The sequence below is a fragment of the Pseudorasbora parva genome, chromosome 10 (assembly GCF_024679245.1).
Source record: "Pseudorasbora parva isolate DD20220531a chromosome 10, ASM2467924v1, whole genome shotgun sequence".
Lineage (NCBI taxonomy): Eukaryota > Metazoa > Chordata > Actinopteri > Cypriniformes > Gobionidae > Pseudorasbora > Pseudorasbora parva.
Window position 1 is genome coordinate 40,287,612 of NC_090181.1, and position 23,092 is coordinate 40,310,703.

A 23,092-nucleotide genomic window follows, 5' to 3' on the forward strand; every position below is an offset into this window, starting at 1 on the left:
ACACATCGAAAATCCCATGTAGTTGACAATCATTCCATAATAGTGAGCAAGCTGACTCTAGATAGTGTGATAAAAGTAGATACAATAGGATCATATGGCTGAAAACCATTACCATTTTAGTCTTTACGCAGCCTTATCTTGTCTACCTTTTATGTGAATGTGATTATAAACAATTCATGTTGTGCTGCTATGTTTGCCAGTCATTCTATGATTTTCTGGGACCGGGAAATGACTGAAATGGTTATAGTGTATAAATAACAATTTCCCAAGATGCACAAAAGTATGAGTCTGGCCTCATCCATTATTTTCGACAACAAAGCACCTGAACATAACAAGCTCATAATCACGACTTCTGAAGTGGGAAGTAGGAAACTTCTGATATAGCATGTGAAGGCAGCATTATTAAGGCTATGTGTTTTTTTTTTTTTTTTTGTTGCTTTTTTTTCTTCCAATCACACCTTTTGTGTGTGTGTGTGGGGGGGGGGTAATATAATTAAAAATATATATAATTTTTCATGATTCTCCTGTGTTTGTATCCTGTTATTATTGTAAAAGTTCAATAAACAGATTTTAAAAAAGAATATTTGTAACAAAGCAGATAGAACAACTATTCACTACCATAGTATTTTTCCCACTATAGTGAATTGTTGCTCTATCTGCTTGGTTACAAACATTCTTCCAAATATCTTCTTTTGTGTTCAGCAGAAGAAAGAAACGCATACAGGTTTGGAACAACATGTGGGTGAATAAATGATGACAGAATATTCATTTTTGGGTGAACTATCACTTTAAAGGGTTAGTTCACCCAAAAATAAAATTTCTGACATTAATTACTCACCCTCATGTCATTCCAATCTCCTTAGACCTATTAAGATATTTTTTATGAAATCCTAGAGTTCTATGACCCCCTCCATAGACAGCAATTTAATTAACACTTTCAAGTCCCAGAAAGATTAGCCTAAAGACATCGTTAAAATCGTAAATGTGACTACGGGGGTTCAACCTAATTTTATGAAGCAACAAGAATATATTTAGAGCACAAAAAAATCAAACAAAAATAACAACTTTATTCAACAATTTATTTCCGTCTGTGTCATTCTCCTACGCAGTTTACGTTTGCCAGCTCCTGCATCAGCAGCATCACATACATGTGTCCTAGTTTTCATGTGAAGAGCTTCGGCCAATGGCAAGCTGGTGTTCTGATGTAACTTTGAAGCGCTGAACTGTATTTACCACTTCAACAGCGTAGGAGACCAGCACATACGTGAACAAATTGTTGAATAAAGTAATTGTTTTTTTTGTTTGATTTTCCACTGTGTTGTCTCGTTCAATGACTGAAGTCGCTCCATTATCTGTCTTGAAGTTATGAGCCTGTACATTTCATTCCTGAACCAACTGAACATATCACATTTAGGCTGTTCTTGTGTTTTTTTCAAAACATCTTGATGAAAGTATGACCAGAATGAAGAAAAAAGGTCGATTAATTTTATGTCATTTGTGTGAATCGTTTGAGTGAATGATTTAATGACTCGTTCAAAACACCTTTCCCCATATACTGAACAAACTGCTGTATCCATAGCAACTTTATTTTTTAAGATTTTATAGCAATTGAATGAGGAACACTGGTAAAAAGATGAGTCAAAAAGCAAAACGACCAAAATAACTTGAAAGGACATCACAGGCTAATCACTTTCAGCTGCAGTCAGCGTTTTGAATCCTTTAGTAGGGTGCTTTAATTGCACATTCTTTGAAATTTGTGCTTTATTTTCTTAGTGAAACTTAATGTTATTCGCAAATCCCTGAATCTTAATAGGAATGACAGAATAAGAATGAAGATTTGGTTATTTATATTAGTCTGCTTTGCTCGCACACCGCATTTATTGTACTTTCTGGATGGGGCTGGCAGTCATGTGACACAAAGCACCATTCCGTCAGAGCGCGGGTTGCCTTCGCACGCCGAAAAATCCCCCATTCATTGGTTCTTTTGCGCCACTGCACTGCCTCTCACTGCATGACTTTAATGTGCTTTGGGGAGAAATCCATCATGAGCATCAGGCAACCATTTAGACGCATTGAGAGCGAGTTGGTAGAGGTGAGTTTGCTGATAGAAATGATTGCAGAATTTTTATTTCATGACTCGAATGAATTATGTTGTTTTTGGTTCACATTGTTCTCATTTGATTCCTTTAACATGTCACAGTAATAGTCAATGTTGTGTCGTTGATGGTTGTGTAATTATAGCACGAGTGTAGGTGGCAAGCATAGTTGATGGATTTATTCTAAACTACACCCAGTTTAATTACCTTAATTACCTGACACAATTCCTATATAAACAGATGTGTGAAACTGAGCCAGTTATGATATGGAAGCCCATATATGGTTATTTTAAATTTTGATTAGCATTTATCAGTGAGATTATGTTGTAAACGATATGTCATATTAATAAGCACGGGATGAAACGCATGAGGTGAAATGAGAATAAATGCAGTTATGTTAAGTCTTAGGCTCGCTGTCATTAAAATTCAGCCATCATCACATCCCTGTTGCCATGACGCCTGCGAGCTGCCTCATCCTTAGTTGTGCATGATTTTTTTTGTGTTTTTTTGCGCGTTTGCACGCCTTTTTTGTACAGATGCTTCGATGCATGATTTCTGTTGCGTTATTCTTAGTATAAAGCATGAATTGCAGGGGCTTTAAACACCCTGTGACGCAATGGGGGACCAATGTCAACTCAAGTGTGGGTGCAGACAGAGAAAGGAAATGTCTTTAAATCATTCTGCATGCAGCGCTTGTCCCATGTTCTTGCTCTTCAATCTGCAAATCATATATTCTGTTTCAGTGTTAGTGTGATATGCTTTATTATATCTCAATACATTTGTGTTTGTGTGTGTGTGTGTGTGTGTGTGTGTGTGTGTGTGTGTGTGTGTGTGTGTGTGTGTGTGTGTGTGTGTGTGTGTGTGTGTGTGTGTGTGTGTGTGTGTGTGTGTGTGTGTGTGTGTGTGTGTGTGTGTGTGTGTGTTCTCTTTGCATAGAAATCCTGGAATACCGAAGGCTGAAAACTGGTTTTGTAGCCTATAATGAAGATAAAATGCAATAGTCCTTGATTTGATTTAGTTACAATTTACATCATTTTGTTGAATAGAAATAGAATAAATTGGATTCCTCATGATGTGCATTAGTCACAGACTATAATGGCCTGATTTCAGTCGCACTCTTTCTTAAGACACATCTGTGGTTAAGCATTCTCAGGTTGTACTGCACATTTTTTGAATAAGCAAGCAAAATGGAGCACTCCTTCAAAGACGGAATTCGGACTAATAATGTCCAGGGACTATGAAGAGGTGAGTACTTTCATAAATCCGATTTTCATGCATTCCATCATGATATGTTTTGATGCATCGAAATACACATTATGTACCTTTAAAAATGTATTTGTCCCACCGCAGGGTTATTGAAAGGTAAAGTGTAATTTCTGTGCCACTAGTATCACTAAAGTGAATAACAAAAATAATCATAATCATTTCCAAACTGACCTCTCTTTGCATGTTACATTTTTTTACGTGGACTGCAGATATCTATAAAGACCTATTTACAATGTTGACCAGTTACAGCATTTTTTTCTAGTTAACATGAAAAAGTTTTAAATGTTTTTGTAGGTAGTCTCTTAATATCACCAAGACTGAATTTATTTGATCAAAAATACAGTAAAAACAGTAATACTGTGAATATTATTACAACTGGTTTCAGTTTTAATAAATTGGCTTCGGTGTCACATGATCTTTCATAAATCATTCTAAGATAATTTATTATTGTTATTATTATTATTATTATTATTATTATTATTATTATTATCAATGATGAAAACAGCTTTAGCTGCTTATTTTATTTTTATTTTAGTTATTTGAAATCATGAGACACTGCCATTCAAAAGTTTGAGTAAGATTTTTTTAAGGGAAAAGGAGAAATTTATTAATTTTATTTAGCAAAGGTAAATTCAATTAACATAAATAAAAAGACAGTAAAGACATTTATGAAATGAATAAATATTACAAAAAAGTTATATTTATAATAAAATCTTTTAAACTTTATTCATCCAAGAATGCTGAAAAACAAATCACAGTTTCCACCAAAATATTAAGCAGCGTAACTGTGTTTGAAGGAATAGTTCACCCAAAAACTTTGATGTAATTTATTCATCAAATGATGAATATTTATTCAAGTTGCTCCAAACATGTATAAATTTATTTGTTCTGCTAAATGCAAAAGAAGATATTTGGAAGAATATGGGGAACTAAACAGTTGATGTTCCAAAGCAGGGGGAAAAAATACGATGTAAGGCAATAGTAAACTAATAGTAAACTACAGTAAACTGTTTGATTACCAACATTCTTCAAAATCTTCTTTTGTGAGTCATTTGAACTGTGCCCGTTGATCAATGCCTCTTGTGCAGTAAAAATACAGAGCAGACTCTCTAAGACTGGGTAAACCCAGCCTGATCTGCTGGCGATTTGATTTCGCCCGGAAACTCAGTCTGGAAACCTGTACATTAATTTCTACAGCTTCTGTTACACTTTTGCTGGAAACAATCACAGACTGGCTTATCCACCTGGCGCGCTATTGGCAGGTTTGATAAGATGACCGATGGAGAAGTGATGGGTCGTACACCTCTTGTGGTCTGATTAGTTGAAGAACTATCTAATTGCGTACAAAGTCATTTGAATAATGCTCGTTTATCACACCTCTGCAGTAGAAAATACACAGCACCTATGTTCAATCTTAAAGGTGCCCTAGAACGATTTGAAACAATATGTTAAATTTTTCTCTGATATCTACATAGAGGGTATGTGGCTTATTTAAAGGCAAAAGTTGTCCAGATCCAGTTTTACAGGTCCATTTACAACCCTATAAATTGTGCCTAGGATGTAATGCTCTATTTTTGCCTTATTTGGAAGAGTCATGAATATTAATGTTGAGCTCTGCTCTGATTGGCTTATTTCAGCAGCTCACAGCAGTTCAGCGGCTCGTGAGTCCTGACCATCCTGACAAAACACAGACCATTAGCTTGTGTGTGCATTCGTGCGTTTGGCAGATGTCAATAATTGAAATCCCCCAAACAGAGCTTTTCTGTGAAAAGAAACCCGTATACTATGCAGTGTTTTACCAAAACATGTCCAATCTGGCAACCATATGCACATGAGCTCTCTCTCGTGCACGGACGATCTGAAAACACAGATAAACAAGTAAGCTGCATTTTATCAATCTCCATTTGAGATGTTCTGCTTAAAGTGTCATTCAGTCTACATTTTAGACTTGTGTTTTTTCGTCAACAATATTGCATGTTTATATAACGTTGTAGGCCACAATGTAGGCTAACTTTACGCAGTGACTGATGTAGCCTAATCTGAAATACAAATAGGCAAAAACATCATAGGAAACACCATACTTCAGTTCTCAAAAATATAAATATATAACTTATATTTTTATTAAATGAATAGCCTTGTCAAATGACTGCCGTTTTAACTTATATGGTGGAAAAGGTGACGTTTGCTAGAAGGATCGAGTGAACGATCAAAGCAAATTATCTACGGTTGTATTTTGTAATACAAAATAATATTACCCTTTGTCATTAGACACACTATTTAGTTTGGTATGGTACTTGATGATTCCTATTGTTACTGTAGTTAGCATCTTCCGTTATCTAGACAATGCTGTCTCTCTAAGAAACGTTCAATTTAATCAGAAATTGTTTAAACAGTCAGTAAGTGGATAGATTGCTACTTACTGCTTGCAGGAATATAGTCACCCCTTTCTTCAGTTTAAGACGCTGAGCGAAGCTTGCTTGAAATGGGCCGAACAAACAAACGATCTTGAATTGAATTGTTGTGGTATCGGATTATAAACATCAACCATGACTGTAGACATTTTTTATCTGTGGGAAGGATAGAAAAGTCTCCTGCACAGCCTGGAACATTTGTTTTGATGATTCGGTCATTTCCACCTGACAATGAACATGTTTGGACAGATGCAAATGTTGGGGGCGTGATCCCCAACACTTGCGTCATGGTTGGGTTTATGTTGAGAAGCACTTTTTTTTCCATGGTGTTTTGGATGCACGAGATTTACATAAGAAGGAGAAGGCAATGGTGTTTCAGACTCACAGTATGTGATGTCCATCTACTGAACTCTCATTATTTCACTATGGCAAGGTTAATTCAATTTTTCATTCTAGGGCACCTTTAAATTGAGCTTGGTCTGGTGATGGCCAGACAAGTATTAGTGGCCATCAAAAATTATATCACAGGTTTTTACAAATGTTTTAAATAATATTAACCCTGTCTCCTTCTACTCATGTAGCCTGGTCAGTCTGTAGGGATGTTGGCTGCGGTGGAACATGGTCCGGTCCTCTGCAGTGACTCCAACATCCTCTGCCTCTCATGGAAAGGGAGAGTTCCCAAGAGTGAGAAGGAGAAGCCGGTGTGCAGGAGGCGCTACTATGAGGAGGGCTGGCTGGCCACGGGGAACGCCAGGGGTGTCGTGGGCGTGACATTCACATCGAGTCACTGTAGAAGGGACAGAAACACCCCACAAAGAATCAACTTCAATTTACGGGGTCATAACAGTGAGGTGGGAGTTCGCCTCGCCTTTAGATTTTTGTTTTGCCAATAGCATGCTCTCCTTTGGTTTAAATGTTGGAATTGTGAGCTTTAAAGGTGCACTAAGTACTGTTTTCAACTTTAAACTTTAAAAAAAATGAAATTTAGTGTAAAACAAAAAGAAAAAAAAGTGCAACTATAGTTGCCAGAAAGTTACCAATATGCACTGTAAAAAAAAAAGAAAATGTCTCCAATTGAAAATTTTCTAGTGACTGATCACATCTAAATCATCACATCAGTTGGCCGAATTGCAATTCTGTGAATTGATGCTATTTAATTCACAGAAATTCAATTTGGCCAACTGAAAAATTTAGATGTGATCAGTCACTTGAAAATGTTCAATTGGAGACCTTTTACAGTATGGTAGCAGCATTTTAAATTTTAAAAATTTTAATAACTTTTTTTTTCTTCAAAAATCAATTTCATTAAGTGAAATAATGTTAAAATATCAAATTACTAAAAATCTGTTTTTACCCTTGACAACCACCTTAAAAGCCACATGATGACACAAGTAGCTTTTCCACAAGCTGAGGTAAATACTAATGTATAGAAAGTGCACACAGTGACATGCACACATATACAAAACACTATCATGCAACACTAAAATAATGCAATAAAAATGAATTCATCAACCAAAACATGAGATATAACAAAACCGTAATGTATGTAACCGATAAGAAAAAAAGAAAACAACATCAATGTGTGCTGTCACACAGTTAATTCTGGGAATGTCAATTTGAGTTTGTTTTGTTGTTTTTTACTGTAAATTACAAGATGACTTGTTCTTTTTCACTTTACAGTATATTACTGAAAAGTCTCATTAGATCTATTGCAGCTTTTCACCGCATAGAGTAAGGCAGCCTACCATTAACCAATTATCAGGTAGCATTTTTACAGTCTTTTACCTTCAAAATGACAATAATTTTGATGAATCTAATGATGTACAAATTAGTGGACTAGAAAATGTTTTATTCTATTTAAATTGAGCTTACTTGACGATCCAAATATTACTTAATTTATCTCATTCTCTCATATCATGCATGTTTATTCGTAAAAAAAAAAAAAGTACTATTTTTCAATGTTCCCTTCTATGCACGAGTATCATGCATTCTTTAGAATTTCATTCCCATTATGCTGTTTTTGTACAGGTTGTCCTTGTTAGGTGGAATGAACCGTTTCAGAAGCTTGCGACGTGTGACATGGAGGGAGGGATATTTGTGTGGATCCAGTATGAAGGAAGATGGTCTGTGGAGCTGGTGAATGACAGAGGTGCTCAGGTTAGTATATTTACTGCTTATTTTTCATCTGGATGCAGAGTGCAGATATGTTTTATTTAGTGCTGGGCAAGCGATTAATCAGAAGTAATTGCATCCAAAATAAAAGTTTATGTTTACATTATATATGTGTGTGTACTGTGCATAATTATTATGTACATATAAATGCTCATTTGTGTATATTTTTAAGAAATATGTGCATACTGTATATACAATATATTTGTCTTAAGAGTATACATGCATGTGTATTTATAAATACATAATAATTACACACATATATTAGCCTGACGTGGTCATACTCAATTCTAGTCAGAATATGAGTCTGAAACTGCTCCATTGGGCTGTGATTATGGGGTGTGTTTCAACCGAACCAGGAAAGACCTGAATTGGATAGACCTACAACCAATCAGAGCAACGAAGCGACGTCAACAGAGCTCAACTGCACTGTGTTGCCAAGTCCGCGTTTTTTTCCGCGGGTTGTTTTCTATGTCCGCGGGTTGAAGCGACTATTATGTGATATATAGACCCATGAGTGCGAATTTTAGAAGGCAACCTTGCCAAAATAACATTTTACCCCCTTTTTTTTCGGAGAACCCCCCCGAGAAGCTATTGTTTAGGGCTAGTAGTTGGCGGGTTTTGTTGTAATAACTTGGCAACCCTGTCTGCACGTGCGCTGAAATAAACGATCTTTGCCGGTGTTGTAAAAAAATAAAAGAATTTAAGGATACACAGAGTACTTACCCAACATGATCATCATTTCTGAGAAATTGTGATGGTGAATGCATATACAAACAAGCTCTCCGTTTAGGATCCGAACAAATATAATCCAAGCCCCTTTGATGACGTGCATGATTACGTTACTGTTGATCATCTGTCCGTCATCGTCTAATGCCGGGGATAATAACTCCTCTATGGAGCGAGGCCAGACTGAATCGCCCGACCTAAACATTTTGTGGACGGGGCTAAGTTCGGCTGGCATCCAGGCTACACATATATATGTAAACACAAACTTTTATTTTTGATGCGATAAATCACGATCAATGAATAATATGTCAAGATTGATTCACTTGCTAATATGTTTTGATTAACAATCCATTAATGTGCACGGTAAACCCGAATAAGTTGGCAAATCGGTAAAAACATTGAGGAAATTCATTTTAACCGCACTAGTTTATGTTAACGCGCGATTAACGCAGCGCGCATTTTCTGTTTGATCCATGGCCCATAGTTGGAGAAATTGAGATCAGCCATAGACGTAAAGAATGCGTCATTAACGCGTTAATTTTTACAGCCCTACTTCAAACACATGAAACTTTAAACTTAAAACTACTTTAAACTAAAAAAATCTTCAAACTTTAAGCTTTTAAAACTTTTTAGAACTTTCTGGTCCAGCTTTCTCAAGCCAACTTAAAGTTTGTCTCGACGTGTTTTTCGCTACTTTCAGCCCGACGCAGTTATCATGCTGGTCTGAAAACGAGATGTGTTCAGATGGATTGTTGGCGTATTGCTATTTTGAGGCCATTGCTGCATTGCTGCGCCATTGACCAACAAAAATCTGCTCTAAAGTCAATAGCGCAGTATTTTGCTGTTATTTAAAGAGCGCATTAGTAATATGCTATGTCCATAATTGCAGATATCCAATAAACTAGTTGTTTGTTGTCTAGGTGAGTGACTTCACCTGGTCACATGATGGGACACAGGCCCTGATCGCCTACAGGGATGGGTTTGTCCTGGTGGGCTCAGTGAGTGGTCAGAGACACTGGTCGTCTGAGATCAATTTAGAGAGCCAGATCACCTGTGGAATCTGGACCCCTGATGACCAGCAGGTAACTTTTTGGTTTGGCATCATCAAATTGAGGGAAAAGGTCTGAAATGCATCTGTTGTCAACAGGTTGTTTGCGAAAGATGAAATGACTTGGACCGAATCCCTTGGACTGATGCCTGATTTCCCTAATTTGGTGTTTGCATTCATTTAATCTCCCTAGGTGCTTTTTGGAACAGCAGACGGGCAAGTCATAGTGATGGACTGCCACGGCCGTATGCTTGCCCATGTTCTGCTGCATGAGTCAGATGGCATAGTCAGCATGTCCTGGAACTGCCCAAATTTCCTGGTGGAGGACAGCACTGAGAGCGATACAGACTCTGATGACTCTACTCCGACTCAAGGTTCATTATACTCTTAAATAAAGCATGTTTCTCAGATGGTATCAAGAACCATTTGTCACTATATAAGGTTCATGAGTTTCCTCGAGAATACATTAGGTTATGAAGATGTGTATTGCATTAGCCTTCCTTGGTTTTTCCATGACCATATATTTAAAATAAAATCCTACTTCAAACTTTTTAAAGGATGACTGTAAGACAGTGATGTGTATTTGTCTTTTTAAATGTTATTAACTGCAAAACATTTCCTTTCAAGTGCAAAATCTCAAACCACTGCTCACGGTCAGCTTCATATCGGGAGACATTAGTCTGATGAACAACTATGATGACCTTTCTCCTAACATTATACGCTCAGGACTGAAAGGTAAAACACTGCTGTTCTTGCAGCAAATGAATTACTTAATAGAACTATAACAGAATTATTAAAGTTATTTTCAACATCTATGGCATTTGCAGTAAATTCACCTATATGGAGGTTTAGCAGGCAGGACATACAGTATATTATATATAAAATGAAATGCTTGCAATAATAAAAATGCATAAATCATCATTTTAAAGTACATCTACAGTGTAATTCAGTAAAACTAACGCAAAATGGTCCTTTCACCCACGTAATGCAGTGGTTCTAAACCTGTCCTGTGCTGCGTTCCAGTTCGTTTTTATTATACCCTTCACTCGCTAACTTCCCTTTACATTGCATAAGTGCCCATTACAGGCAGAAACCTTTGCAATGGGCTGATCACTTGGAATCCACTATGGAGTTGATTTGTTATTTATTGTAGATTTTTTTCCTTTATGAAATTGTTACATGTGCACTATGTAGTATTTTTGCAGTAAAATATCTAAAAACCACTAGGCCATTGTTATAAATTTTGTTCTGTTGAGTACTTACAATATCCCAAATGTTTCCAACTATTTGTAAATTGTGAGAAAATTTCTATTTTAACTAAGGACCGGGACGTTTCAGCATAGTGTTTGAGCGAGTCGCCTGTCAATCGCGTCATATCTGCGTTACCCTCGGTTTTATTCTGCAGAAGCGCTTTTCTCTTAGCAGTGTGAACATGTCACAGCAGCGCCGAGCAAACGCACAAAGGAATGTCATAACAATTTTAAACACACTTAAATGTATCTGATATGATAAACAGAGCTGCTTTACCTGACCGGAAAAAGCGGAAGTGCGAGGGCCTGGTAACTGTGTCCCGTCCTGTCATAATAAAAGTCCCGGTGCTCGTGAGCCATGTGTTTGTTTAACAATCGCTCCAGCGGCCATGCTTAGCTCCTCAACACTCGGTCCTGCTCTGCTCTACACTACAGTAACGTTAATACTAACCGCATCCATCAACATGATTTCTGCCCGAGTCCTATTTTCCACCGGCTGTGAAGTGAAGACCACATGTCCCAAGATACTGCGCTCACACTTGGCGTCATCAAACTACGCCTTTGTTTAGAATTGGCGACCTCAAGTGGATGGAAAGTTGCATAGTGCACCTTTAAATGCAGCATTCTATACAACGTAAAAACTAAGTTGTTCAGTTTACTTAATTAAATTGTGCAAACTCATTGCCTTAATTCATTTAAGTAAGCATTACTTAATTACATTAAGTTGTTAAACCGATTAAGTTTTGTCAGCTTAAATCAATCTGTGATCTGAGGAAGCGTACTCCCAGAGTGCACTGCAGCATGAATAAATTAATTGCTTCATTCTACTATTTTTGGCTTTATTTTACCATTTGTCTTTTGTCAGTATAACCCCAATTACGACAACAAATAAAATTGTAAAGGTCTTATTAATAATTTAAAAAAAAAATGTAATAAAAAAAAATCTTCAACAGTCTATTAAAAATTGCCCCGCCTCAAAAACACTTTGCCCACTCACTCGCTCGCTCGCTTGCTCGCTCGTTCGTTTTTTGGGGGGGCAAAATAGTACTCAAACCAGTAAAGTAATGTTTACTTGGGTTTTCTAAGTAAAAAAGGCATAGCATGCAAATAATACAGATTACTAAATTTTAAGTAAGTTCAAAAAATTATTGGACATTAAGTCGACTAAAAAGTCTTAGTAAGATCCACTGTTGAATTTTACAGTTTATGTATATAGGTGTGTTTTTAAAGAATAATTAAAATATCATAGAGTTTTTTTGTGGTGGGGTAAATTAAACATGATATGCAATGACGTCACAATTGTGTTGCAATGTGGTATGCAGCTGCCTGAAGTGTACAGATGAAGTAGACAAAATCGGTCAAAATCGAGGGAGCTACGGTCTGTCCATATAAACTTCCCTCGTCCACTTTAAAATGGCGGCAAGGATTCCCTGCTTAGGGAAGTTCGCAAGTGCGTGTCTAAAAGTGGAGTGGAACGCAGCCTATGACAGAGCTACATAACATGCTGTAATCTGATTGGACAGACTTGTGTGTTTCAGATGTGGAGGTACAGTGGTGCTCTCAGGGAGACCTGCTGGCAGTGGCCGGGATGGAGAGACACGGCCTACCCGCTGACTCCTTAATGAGGAACGCCCTTGTCAAGTTTTACAATGTTCAAGGGGAACATATATACACTTTAGAAACTCCAGCCCAAGTGAGCTGTGACCAGTCATCAAACAATTTGAGCATATACACTACCATTCAAAGTTTTTTTTTGAAGTCTCTTCTGCTCACCAAGGCTGCATTTATTTGATCAAAAATAGAGTAAAAACAGCAAAATAGTAATATATATATATATATATATTACAATTAAAAAAAAAAAAATACTTTTTTTAAATGTAATTTATTCCTGTGATGCAAAGAGGCCATTACAGTCTTCAGTGTCACATGATCCTCCAGAAATCATTCTAATACACTGATTTGCCCCTCAGTTATTATCAATTATTATTCTACTCAATTATTTATAATGGGTCTCATTATTATTAATGCTGAAAGCTGAAAACAGCATTTATTTGAAATGTAATTTTTTTGTTGTCTTATAAATGTTTTTAATGTCAAACGTTTGAAGGTAGTTCATCAAGATAAAAGTTTTCAACACTAATAAAACAAAATGTTTATTGAGCAGAATGATATCTGAAGGGTCATGTGACACTGAAGACTGGAGTAATGGTGCTGAAAATTCAGCTTTACCATCACAGGAATAAATTATATATTTTTTAAATTATATCTTTTATAATAAAACTTTTTTTTGTATAAACAGTGTGGCAATGCATATACTTTAGACAAACGGTTATGGCTGCTTTTGCTGCTCACCCAACACAATTTCTAAATAGTTTTAATCACATATTAATGTTTGCATAAATTATACAGTACATTAACTATATATAATCTAAAGATCATTTGTTTTTTTAGAGGCCCATTACCACTATCTGCTGGGGGCACAGAGACTCGCGGCTGTTTCTGGCTTGTGGACCAGCCCTGTATGTAGTGCGTGTTGAGCACCGAGTAGCCAGCCTGCAGCTTCTGTGTCAGCAGGGCATTGCCAGTGCTCTTAAAGAGGAGAGAGATGTGGGGAAACTGAACATGCCTTCACTCCTCTGTTCCTATGTTACCACTGCATTCATTCCAACTATTAAGGTACAGAAGCAGCAAGTGAAGTTTTCATAGTTTGATGTATGCTAATATATGCATTAATGCATAATGTTTTTTTTATCACAAGCCCCCAATTCCTGATCCGAACAACATTAGAGACTTTGTGAGCTATCCCACAGCAGGGAATGAACGTCTGCACTGCACTATGAAACGTTCAGAGGAGAACCCAGAGGCAGGAGGCCCCTGTTACACCCTCTATCTGGAGCACCTGGGAGGTCTGGTGCCCATTCTCAAGGGCCGTCGCATTAGCAAACTGCGACCAGAGTTTGTCATTATGGACCCAAAGATGGATGGTAAAGCAGGTACTCAACCGTGTAGTGTATGAACGTTACATGATTATTTTTAGCCTAGAAATCTAGATGCACCTTAGCAGCAGCAAATCTAATCTGCCGCGAGTGTCGTCTAGCAACTCTCAATACACTTCTGAGCTGTAAAAACCAAACTCTGATCAGGCCAATCACATCGTGTATAGAGTCGGTGGGCGGGGCTTAACATAATGATGGCCGAGTTGCGTGCTACTAAACACAGAAGCTGGCAAATGGCGGTCTTTCGAATTAGCTTTGGCCGTGACTCTGAAAGTCTTGGAGTTAAGCTTTTTTCTGAGAAAAGAACAAAGAACGGTGCTGAAGTCATTCTTAAAAAGGGAAGATGTGTTTGGAGTTTTGCCGATGAATGCGGATATGGATACGGTGAATGTTTAATCTATCAAAGAGCTCCGCTTCACCTTCGCTGCTCTGGTTGGTTGTAGCGCTATCCTATCGCGTGTAGAGGGAATTTGAAAGACAACCGTTTATTCCGCCGCTCAGATTGAGCTGTCAATGGTCAGTTTCCAGAACAAACATCTTGATGAGGGTCTGGCTTAGCCAAGAATCTAGACGCACCCTAGCGGCAGCAAATTTAATCTGCCCGCGAGTGTTGTCTAGCAACTCTCAATACACTTCTGAGCTGTAATCGCCTAACTCTTGCCGGGCCAATCACATCGTGTACAGTATAGAGTCGGTGGGCGGGGCCATAATGACGACGGCCGAGTTGCGTTTGCGTGCTTCTAGTAAACACAGAAACTGGCAAACGGCGGTCGTTCGAATCAGCTTTGACCGCAACTCTGGAAGACTTGGAGTTAAGCTTTTCTCTGAGAAAAGAACAAAGAACGGCACTGAAGTCATTCTTAAAAAGGGAAGAGTTTTGCTGACCGGATACGGCAAATGTTTAATCTATCAACAAGCTCTGCTTCACCTTCGTTGCTCTGGTTGGTGGTAGCGCTATCCTATCGCGTGCAGAAGGAGTTTGAAAGACAACCGTTTATCCCGCCCCTCGGATTGAGCCCTGTCAATGGTGAGTTTCCAGACCAAACATCTTGATGTGGGTCTGGCTTGTCAGGCTAGATTATTTTGTCATTCAACATGGAAATCTGGTAGTGTCTCCCCCTCCACTACGTGATTAAATCTGCAATAGTTGAGTCCATGAAGTGTCCAACATTACACACTCTGTTTTTTCCATTAATTTTGTGCATTATCGGGGTATTTAAAGTGCACATTGGAATTTTCAGTGTGAACACACTATTCATACTCAAAATTCTTCATAGTCATTGAATAGTGCATAAGTATGCGAATTGGGATGCACCTAGAGTCTCATCTCCCATTCCCTTTAAAATCCAGTTGCACTTGCACCATGGCAGATTGCTATTCACATTGCAGAATATAGAAAACCTAGCCTGACGTGGTCATACTCAATTCTAATCAGAATATGAGTCTGAAACTGCTCCATTGGGCTGTGATTATGGGGCGTGTTTCAACCGAACCAGGAAAGACCTGAATTGGATAGACCTACAACCAATCAGAGCAACGAAGCGACGCATTACGCTAGTTCTCAAATGTCAACAGAGCTCAACTGCACTGTGTTGCCAAGTCTGCGTTGTTTTCTATATCCGTGGTTTGAACGGCCTATTATGTGATATAATAGACCCATGAGTGTGAATTTTAGCAGGCAACCTTGCCAGAATAACACACATTTTAGCCCCCAAACACCTTTTTTTTTTTGTGGAGAACCCCCCGAGAATTGTTTAGGTAGTAGTTGGTGGGTTTTGTTATAAAAACTTGGCAACCCTGTCTGCACGTGCACTGAAATAAATGATCTTGGCCAGTGTTGTAAAAAAATAAAAGAATTTAAGGATACACAGAGTACTTACCCAACATGATCATCATTTCTGAGAAATTGTGATGGTGAATGCATATACATACAAGCTCTCCGTTTAGGATCCGAACAAATATAATCCAAGCCCCTTTGATGACGTGCATGATTACATTACTGTTGATCATCCGTCCGTCATCGTCTAAAGCCCACCCTGATGATTTCATTGGTCCAAACAGTTTCTGTTCGGGGATAAATACTCCTCTATGGAGCGAGGCAAGACCGAACTGCCCGACCTAAAAATTTTGTGGGCGGGGCTAAGTTCGGCTGGCATCCAGGCTATAGAAAATCTCAACCTGACAAGTTCATTTAAATACATGTGTGTAGCGCCACGATTGGTTAAATAAGTAGCCAATTTCATTCATCATTACTGCAAATAGGTAATTCCTTGCGGTCCAATGCAAGTTTTTTTTGGCATGGATTTTGTGCACTGTAACTTTTCAGAATGTTTACATGCTATAAACATTAAAGGAAAGGTCAAATTTAAAAGCATAACAGGTGACCTTTAAACCCACATCCTTGTTAAGCTTGTGTAAATTCTGTCTTGATTGTTGATTTCAGACATCTTTAATTTAAATCTTGTCTTTCAGATGAGGTCTGTGTAAATGGCATGATCTCCTACATGACTGACAGCTGTAACTGCTCAGACTCAAGCGATATCGAGTTGAGCGATGAGTGGGTTGGGCGAAAGTCGCCAAAACTTTCCAGAGGAAACAGGTCTCCTAAGCTTCCTAGGTACTCTAAACATATAAGGTACTGTTGAATATCAAATTCACACAATGTTACAAGGTGCCTGAAACTTAACAGAAATGTTTGTTCCATAACAACCTTTACAAAACACAATACAGCACATTTCTGAAAAATATAACTGAACAAAGAAATATTTACTAAACAAAACAACTTTTGACTTGATATAAATTAAAGAATACATTTAATTGTCTTTTGTTTCCTATTTCTTTTTATGTCTAGAATTAATATGGAATCAAGAAAGTCTCCCAAACTTTCCCAAACATCTCAAGAAATGTCTAGGTCTCCTAGATTACCAAAGAAGCCTCCAGTTCGGTCTCCAAGTCTTACTCGAAGGGAATTTTCAGTTGATGGCTTTAGTGAGGTACTTAACAGTTCATTTTGGCAAGTGTTAATTTACTTGCCTAGAATTGATAGGAAAAGTGTTTGCTGGTCATGTTACGCATTCGTAACATATTCGGCAAACATGACCTCTGTAGACACCTCATTTTTTAAAGAAAAGTAAACTTACTGTGACGTTGAATATTTTCTATAACTATCACTCAATTTGCTTCGCAGCATAATTACTTAGCCCAGGTCACTTCTAACATCTGGGGAACAAAGTTTAAGATTGTGGGCCTAGCTTCCTTTTTGCCAGCTAACTTAGGAGCAGGTATGTCAGGTTTTAACACTTTTACAAAATTATTATACTTTTTTAAAAATGTTTTTAAAATATATTTTGACTAATAATGCATGATGTCACAGTTATTTATAAAACTAGTTTGCTGCACCTGCAACCTCGTCAGATGACCATCTATTTGCCTGAGGTGCGTAAAATTTCCTTGGACTTCATGAGTCTCCCAGTCTTCAATCCCAATGTGTTTAGTGAAGATGAAGATGATTTACCTGGTAAGAATCAGTGACACGGTGTGTACATTTTGTCCCTGTATAGCTTGACTAAAACAAGAAATTCATCCCAAGATGTTCTTGCTTATTTCTAGTCATGGGGCCTTCTGGAGTATCAGCCGACAATCCTCCTTGCACAGTTAATATTCCCATTGCTCCAATTCACAGCCCTGCGCAAGCCATGTCACCTACACAGAGTATAGGCCTTGTCCAGTCTCTCCTAGCCAATCAGAATATTCAGCTTGATGTCCTCACCAATCCCACAGCTACTGCAGCAGCGGCAGCTGCAGCCGCAGCAGCAACAGCAGCAGCAGCAGCAGCTAATACAACAGTGTCAGAGCATAATCAGGACACTGTGACTGCACAGTACACTGTGCCAACCAGATACTCTAACCCTGGACAGGTTATATTCAGTGGACTGGAAATGAGCAACATCCTGAGTGGAACTCTTCCTCCTCCTCCACATCATCTGCCACAACAACCCCACCAACAACGTCATCAACAACAGCAACAGCAACAACAAGACCATCAACAATCAAAGCATCAACAGCAATTACAACCACAGCAGCATCATCTGAAATTGCAACATCAGTCACAACAGCTGCATCAACAGTCGTTGCAGCAGCAACACATGCAGAATCAGCAGCAACTGCAAACACAGCAGCATCAACAACAACTTCAACAGCAGCATCAGCAACAGTTGCAACAGCAACATCAACAACAGCTGCAACAACAGCATCAACATCAGCTGCAGCAGCAGCATCAACAACAGCTGCAACAGCAGCATCAACAACTACAACAACAGCATCAACAGCAGTTGCAACAACATCAGCAGCAATTGCATCAGCAGCAACTGCAACAACAGCAACTGCAACAGCAGCAGCAACAAATTCAGCAACAAGTTCAGCAGCATCAACAACAAATCCATCAACAGCATCAACAACAAATTCATCAACAGCATCAACAACAGTTCCAACAGCAGCAGCACCAGTTGCAGCTGCAGCATGAGCAAATGCAACAGCAGCAACAACAGATGCAACAGCAGCAGCAGCAAATTCGACAGCAAATTCTGGAGATGAGGCAGCAGCAGCAACAGCTTCAACAGCAACATCAACAAATACAGATGCAGCATCAACAAATGCAAAGACAGCATCAGCAAATGCAACAGCAACTCAAAATGCAAATGACCCTCCAGCCTCCACCATCAGGGTATGCTACTCTGACCCTCCATCAGTTACAGCTAATGCCTCAAATGCCTCATCCAGACCAGCCACCAGATAGAGGAGAACAAGTTCTTCCTCTGAAGGTTCCCTCACGACCTCAGTCATTCATTGAAAATGACACTCTTGAGATCCAGATGCGCAAGGTAAACCCTCCACCACCTTACCCAGGTACAGTGGTATCTGCTGCAGCTGCCGCGCCCACTACGGCACCTCCAGGTCTTCTTGTTAGCAATGAGAATGGCACTACGATTACAACAGATCCATGTTTAACTAAGGATGAATTCTCTCTTCATCCAATTGGGCTCCAGTATCCAACTCCATTAGGCTATGAAAGAATCACAACATTTGACAGCAGCGGAAATGTCGAAGAGGTATGTCGCCCAAGGAGACGCCTGTTAAGGAACCAAAATTCCTATGGGATTCAAGGAATGGGCAGCTCCGCCACATTGAAAGTAACTTCATCTGAGAACAAGAAAGTCCAGTTGCCGTACAGCTCAGCAACTCTGAGTCGCCTCTCAGTGCCTAGATATTCTATACCAAGCGGAGACCCACCACCATATCCAGACACATCCAACCAGATGAACACTATCAGAAGTCCTACACAGAGGATTGACAGCAGTTTGATACATGCCACTTTGCGTCGAGATCGAAGGGAACTGACCCTGAAGGTTTCTCAAATGGTGGACACAGTGAGGACCCTACCAACAAAATCCAAAATGAACGGTTCCCTTACTCTCTCCTATCAGCCAAGGATACCCACGGCTTTGTATACGTGCACTCAGTGTAGCAGTAATAGCAGCAGCACTAGTGTAAGTGTCACTGGTGGTGGCACCAACAGCAGTGGAATAGCTGGAGGAACTGTGGTGAGGCAAGACTTCCCACCTGGCAAAGGGACCCAACACAGCACTATAATTGTGCACTCCAAAAGTTCTTCGCCATTAGCCTCCCAGTCCTCCTATAACCTCCTGAGTCCCATTGACAACAGTAGAGACAGAACTGTCTATGTGAACTCTGCCTTTACAGAAGATGAGACACTAAGTCAGCAGTGCCATCTTGAAAAATCAGTACGGCATTTAACACTAGGGGATGTCAATTTAACAGTCAAACGACCTCCGCCTTATCAATGGGACTCTCCTGCAGCAGAACAACTCTGGATACCTCAAGAGCAAAACTTATTGCCTGGACCTCCAGGACCACCTCATAAGCCACCACCATTTATACCTAGCCAACAACAGCACTTAGACATGACCCGGCTCCCTTTTGTCCTTTCAACAAAGCCTCCCCCCAATCCCAGTTCCATGACCCTTCCTTCAGCCTATCAATTATCCCTTTCACCCTTCCCAACAATGGTAGGTCATGGTGGACCTCAACTACAGCCTTTACAGAGTCCTGCACAACCATGTGGCCCCAATGACATGGTAACATCTAGCAGTTTCAACCAACCAGACCCAACATTAGTCCTACCCCCAGGTTATCCCACTAATATGACCAATCTAGGTTGTTGCACTCTGCCACCCATGTACCCTGGGGCTAGCTCCTGCAACAACCTTCAACTGCATCCAATGAGCTTGCATCCTTGGAGTACATATAGCACTTGTCCTCCCATGCCAGACCATTCTGCCACACTGCCCAATAAGACCCATCAGGCCCTGGAGAAGCCGGTTCTCTCTCCGCCTCCACCACCTCCCCCTCCCCCACCACCTCCTCCTCCACCTCCTCTCCCTCCGCCTCCGCCACCAGTTGAACACCTGAACCATCAGAGCCCCTCAGAGGTGGTCGCAGAATCTGGGGATAGCTTTCAGGATCAGTCCTCTCTCAGTGAGAGTCCACAAGGAGCAGAGAGGTTCAGCAAAAAGGGGCGTAAAAGGCTTGACAGTAGAGCAGAAGAGGCCAATATGTCTGGAGTCTCTGAAGGCAAATCCAAAAAAGAAAGTCGCACACTCTCTGACTTCAATTCCCTGATCTCCAGCCCAAGACTTGGCAGCAGGGAAAAGAAGAAGCCTAAAGGACAGAAGGAACCATTGAACAAAGCCAAGAAACTGAGTAGGACCTCAAATGAGTTCCAGGACAGCTCAGAGAGTGAGCCTGAACTCTTCATAAGTGGTGACGAGTTGATGAACCAAAGCCAGAGCAGCAAGAAAGGATGGAAGAGCAAACGAAATCTGCGCATGGCAAACGAACTTGAGGAAATCAAGTGTCGAAAAGCTAACGAGAGAGAGGATCGTAGTCTTGGCAGCCAAGGCTTTGTTTATGTCATGGCCAACAAGCAGCCATTGTGGAACGAAGCCACCCAGGTTTACCAGCTAGACTTTGGAGGACGGGTAACACAGGAGTCAGCCAAAAACTTTCAGATTGAGCTTGATGGACGCCAGGTAAACAATTTTATTTAAAACAGCATTTTTGTTGTTCTGTTTCGTGACACTAGTAAAGACATTACTCCCTTTACCTTTAAAAATCAAGCTTCATACATAACAATCAATATTTTTTGAGTAACAAATGTACCTTGCATTTAACCCATCATTTTTCTGTTAAACTGTTATAGGTAATGCAATTTGGCAGAATCGATGGCAATGCATACATCCTGGATTTTCAGTATCCATTCTCAGCGGTACAGGCATTTGCTGTGGCTTTGGCCAATGTCACTCAGAGACTTAAATAGAAAACCTCTCCAGCAATCTTGTCCATGAGAACAGATGGACTGAAAAAGAGATTATTGTTGACTGCAGATTGTGAGAAATGTTACACTCTCTGCTGCCATGATGTCTGCGCAGTGCCGGTTAGTAGCCAAGAGATCTGGTCACTCTCAGGCAGAACGTACTCGAGACGTACACAGGTGGTCTGACAATACATTTAGTGCTATAAAGTACCTTTTTGTTAACAGAGGTACAAACTGACTTAAGTTTCCACCTGAAAGGTGGTACACATCTGAAAAAAATATTAAGTATTTATATATTAATGGAAAATGATTTATTTCATGAATTCAATTTTATTGTTTTTTTTTTTCATGTATGTGTGATTTAAATGTAAAGGTAATTACTAAACTCTAAGATGGATGTTAGGTTATGGGCTTTCTTTCTTTTTTCCCTTGATATCCCCACTTCCTTTTTATTTATTCCAGAGATGTGCCAAATTAATATTTCCTATGTATAATTCTTTTAAAGTGATGTTTTTTAACTACTGTTTGTGGTCAGTAACTCAATGAAATATAGAGAGGATAAAAACTGTTTGAATATTCATCCCATGACTCACTTCCATGAAGTGAAAACAGAGGTAATATTTATTCCAATTATAATCATATTTTCCAAGTTGTGCCATAATGAATGCATTTTTATGGTTTAAAAAAATCTATTTAACTTTGTTCTTCACAAAATGTCTTAGTTATATTGCATTATTTGCACACTGTTTTGCAGTAATCTCAGTAATGTCCCTTTTGAAGAAATCCTTGCTTTTAAATGTTAACAGTAACAGAAATCAAAGTTCGAACATTTTTTAATTAGTTTTAAATATATTATATTATATTATCATTGTCATGTAAGTGACATGACTGAAAAGTGCTGTAGTTTAATGTACTTAAGAAAAAAGTGCTGTAAAAAAATGTACTTATATTGTTCATGACACTTTAGCACGAACTATATAGTATGCATTAATTTAGCCAAAAAAGTCTTATATCAATATATAAATCAAATTTAAAACACTGTATATTATGCAATGAATGGAATCTAAATGAAATCGAAAGTTGATATGTAGTTTTTGCATTCCTAAGTTAAATGGTCAACCTTAATTGCTTAGTTTGGTTTATGTGAAGGGACATCTTTTATTGTATTTAGTCTATTTGGTTCAATAAACATTTTTTCTGTATTAATATTTAATATTCTGTATCATATTTAATATTTCTGACACCAAATCAGCTAATTGGTTTGTCTGTCGTTGCTTAGTTTCTGATGTTTTCCAGTAATTTCATCAGTTTTAATGACATTTTTGTTGTAAGCCAAACAGTGGTTCAGAGTGAGGTAGTGTTGATATGGTTGACGTTTTAAGCACTTCTTGGTTATTCTTGATGTTGTATGCTTTGATGATTTGCAGTTGCAGTTATTTCTAGCCACTTTGTAGTTGGAGATTCAGGCCCAGTTTAAATAATGTGGAATGTGAGGCTTTAACTGCTTTATTGCTAAATTATTCTAATGTACATTTGCAAAATGTAATTCAAGGGTGTCTTGAAAAAGCATTAGAATGTGTGTGTGCAAATTAGGCTTTAAATCACTAAATAAAATCAAACTAGTTTGATGAAAATTGTGTTGATTATTCATAATGTGAAATTATCTCACTCTCATGATGAACATATTTGTATTAACACTTTATTCATTTATTGATTCTCATTAAGAATTATGGT

The 23,092-nt window shown here is 38.7% G+C and overlaps 1 protein-coding gene across 2 annotated transcripts; it reads left to right on the forward strand.

Moving 5' to 3' along the window:
- Positions 1-2,026: 2,026 nt before the first annotated feature.
- tulp4b (TUB like protein 4b) lies at positions 2,027-22,980 on the forward strand. Of its 2 annotated transcripts, none has more exons than XM_067456143.1 (16): positions 2,027-2,092; positions 3,033-3,341; positions 6,355-6,624; positions 7,802-7,930; positions 9,592-9,753; positions 9,913-10,093; positions 10,347-10,454; positions 12,508-12,662; positions 13,421-13,645; positions 13,728-13,962; positions 16,438-16,600; positions 16,817-16,958; positions 17,153-17,246; positions 17,339-17,482; positions 17,575-21,074; positions 21,245-22,980. In XM_067456143.1, the coding sequence occupies exons 2-16, from the start codon at positions 3,321-3,323 to the stop codon at positions 21,359-21,361; spliced, it is 5,646 nt and encodes a 1,881-aa protein (XP_067312244.1). In that variant the 5' UTR covers positions 2,027-2,092; positions 3,033-3,320; the 3' UTR covers positions 21,362-22,980. The 2 variants fall into 2 exon arrangements, with proteins under 2 accessions (XP_067312244.1, XP_067312245.1); XM_067456144.1 differs by having other exon boundaries at positions 16,438-16,582.
- Positions 22,981-23,092: the final 112 nt, after the last annotated feature.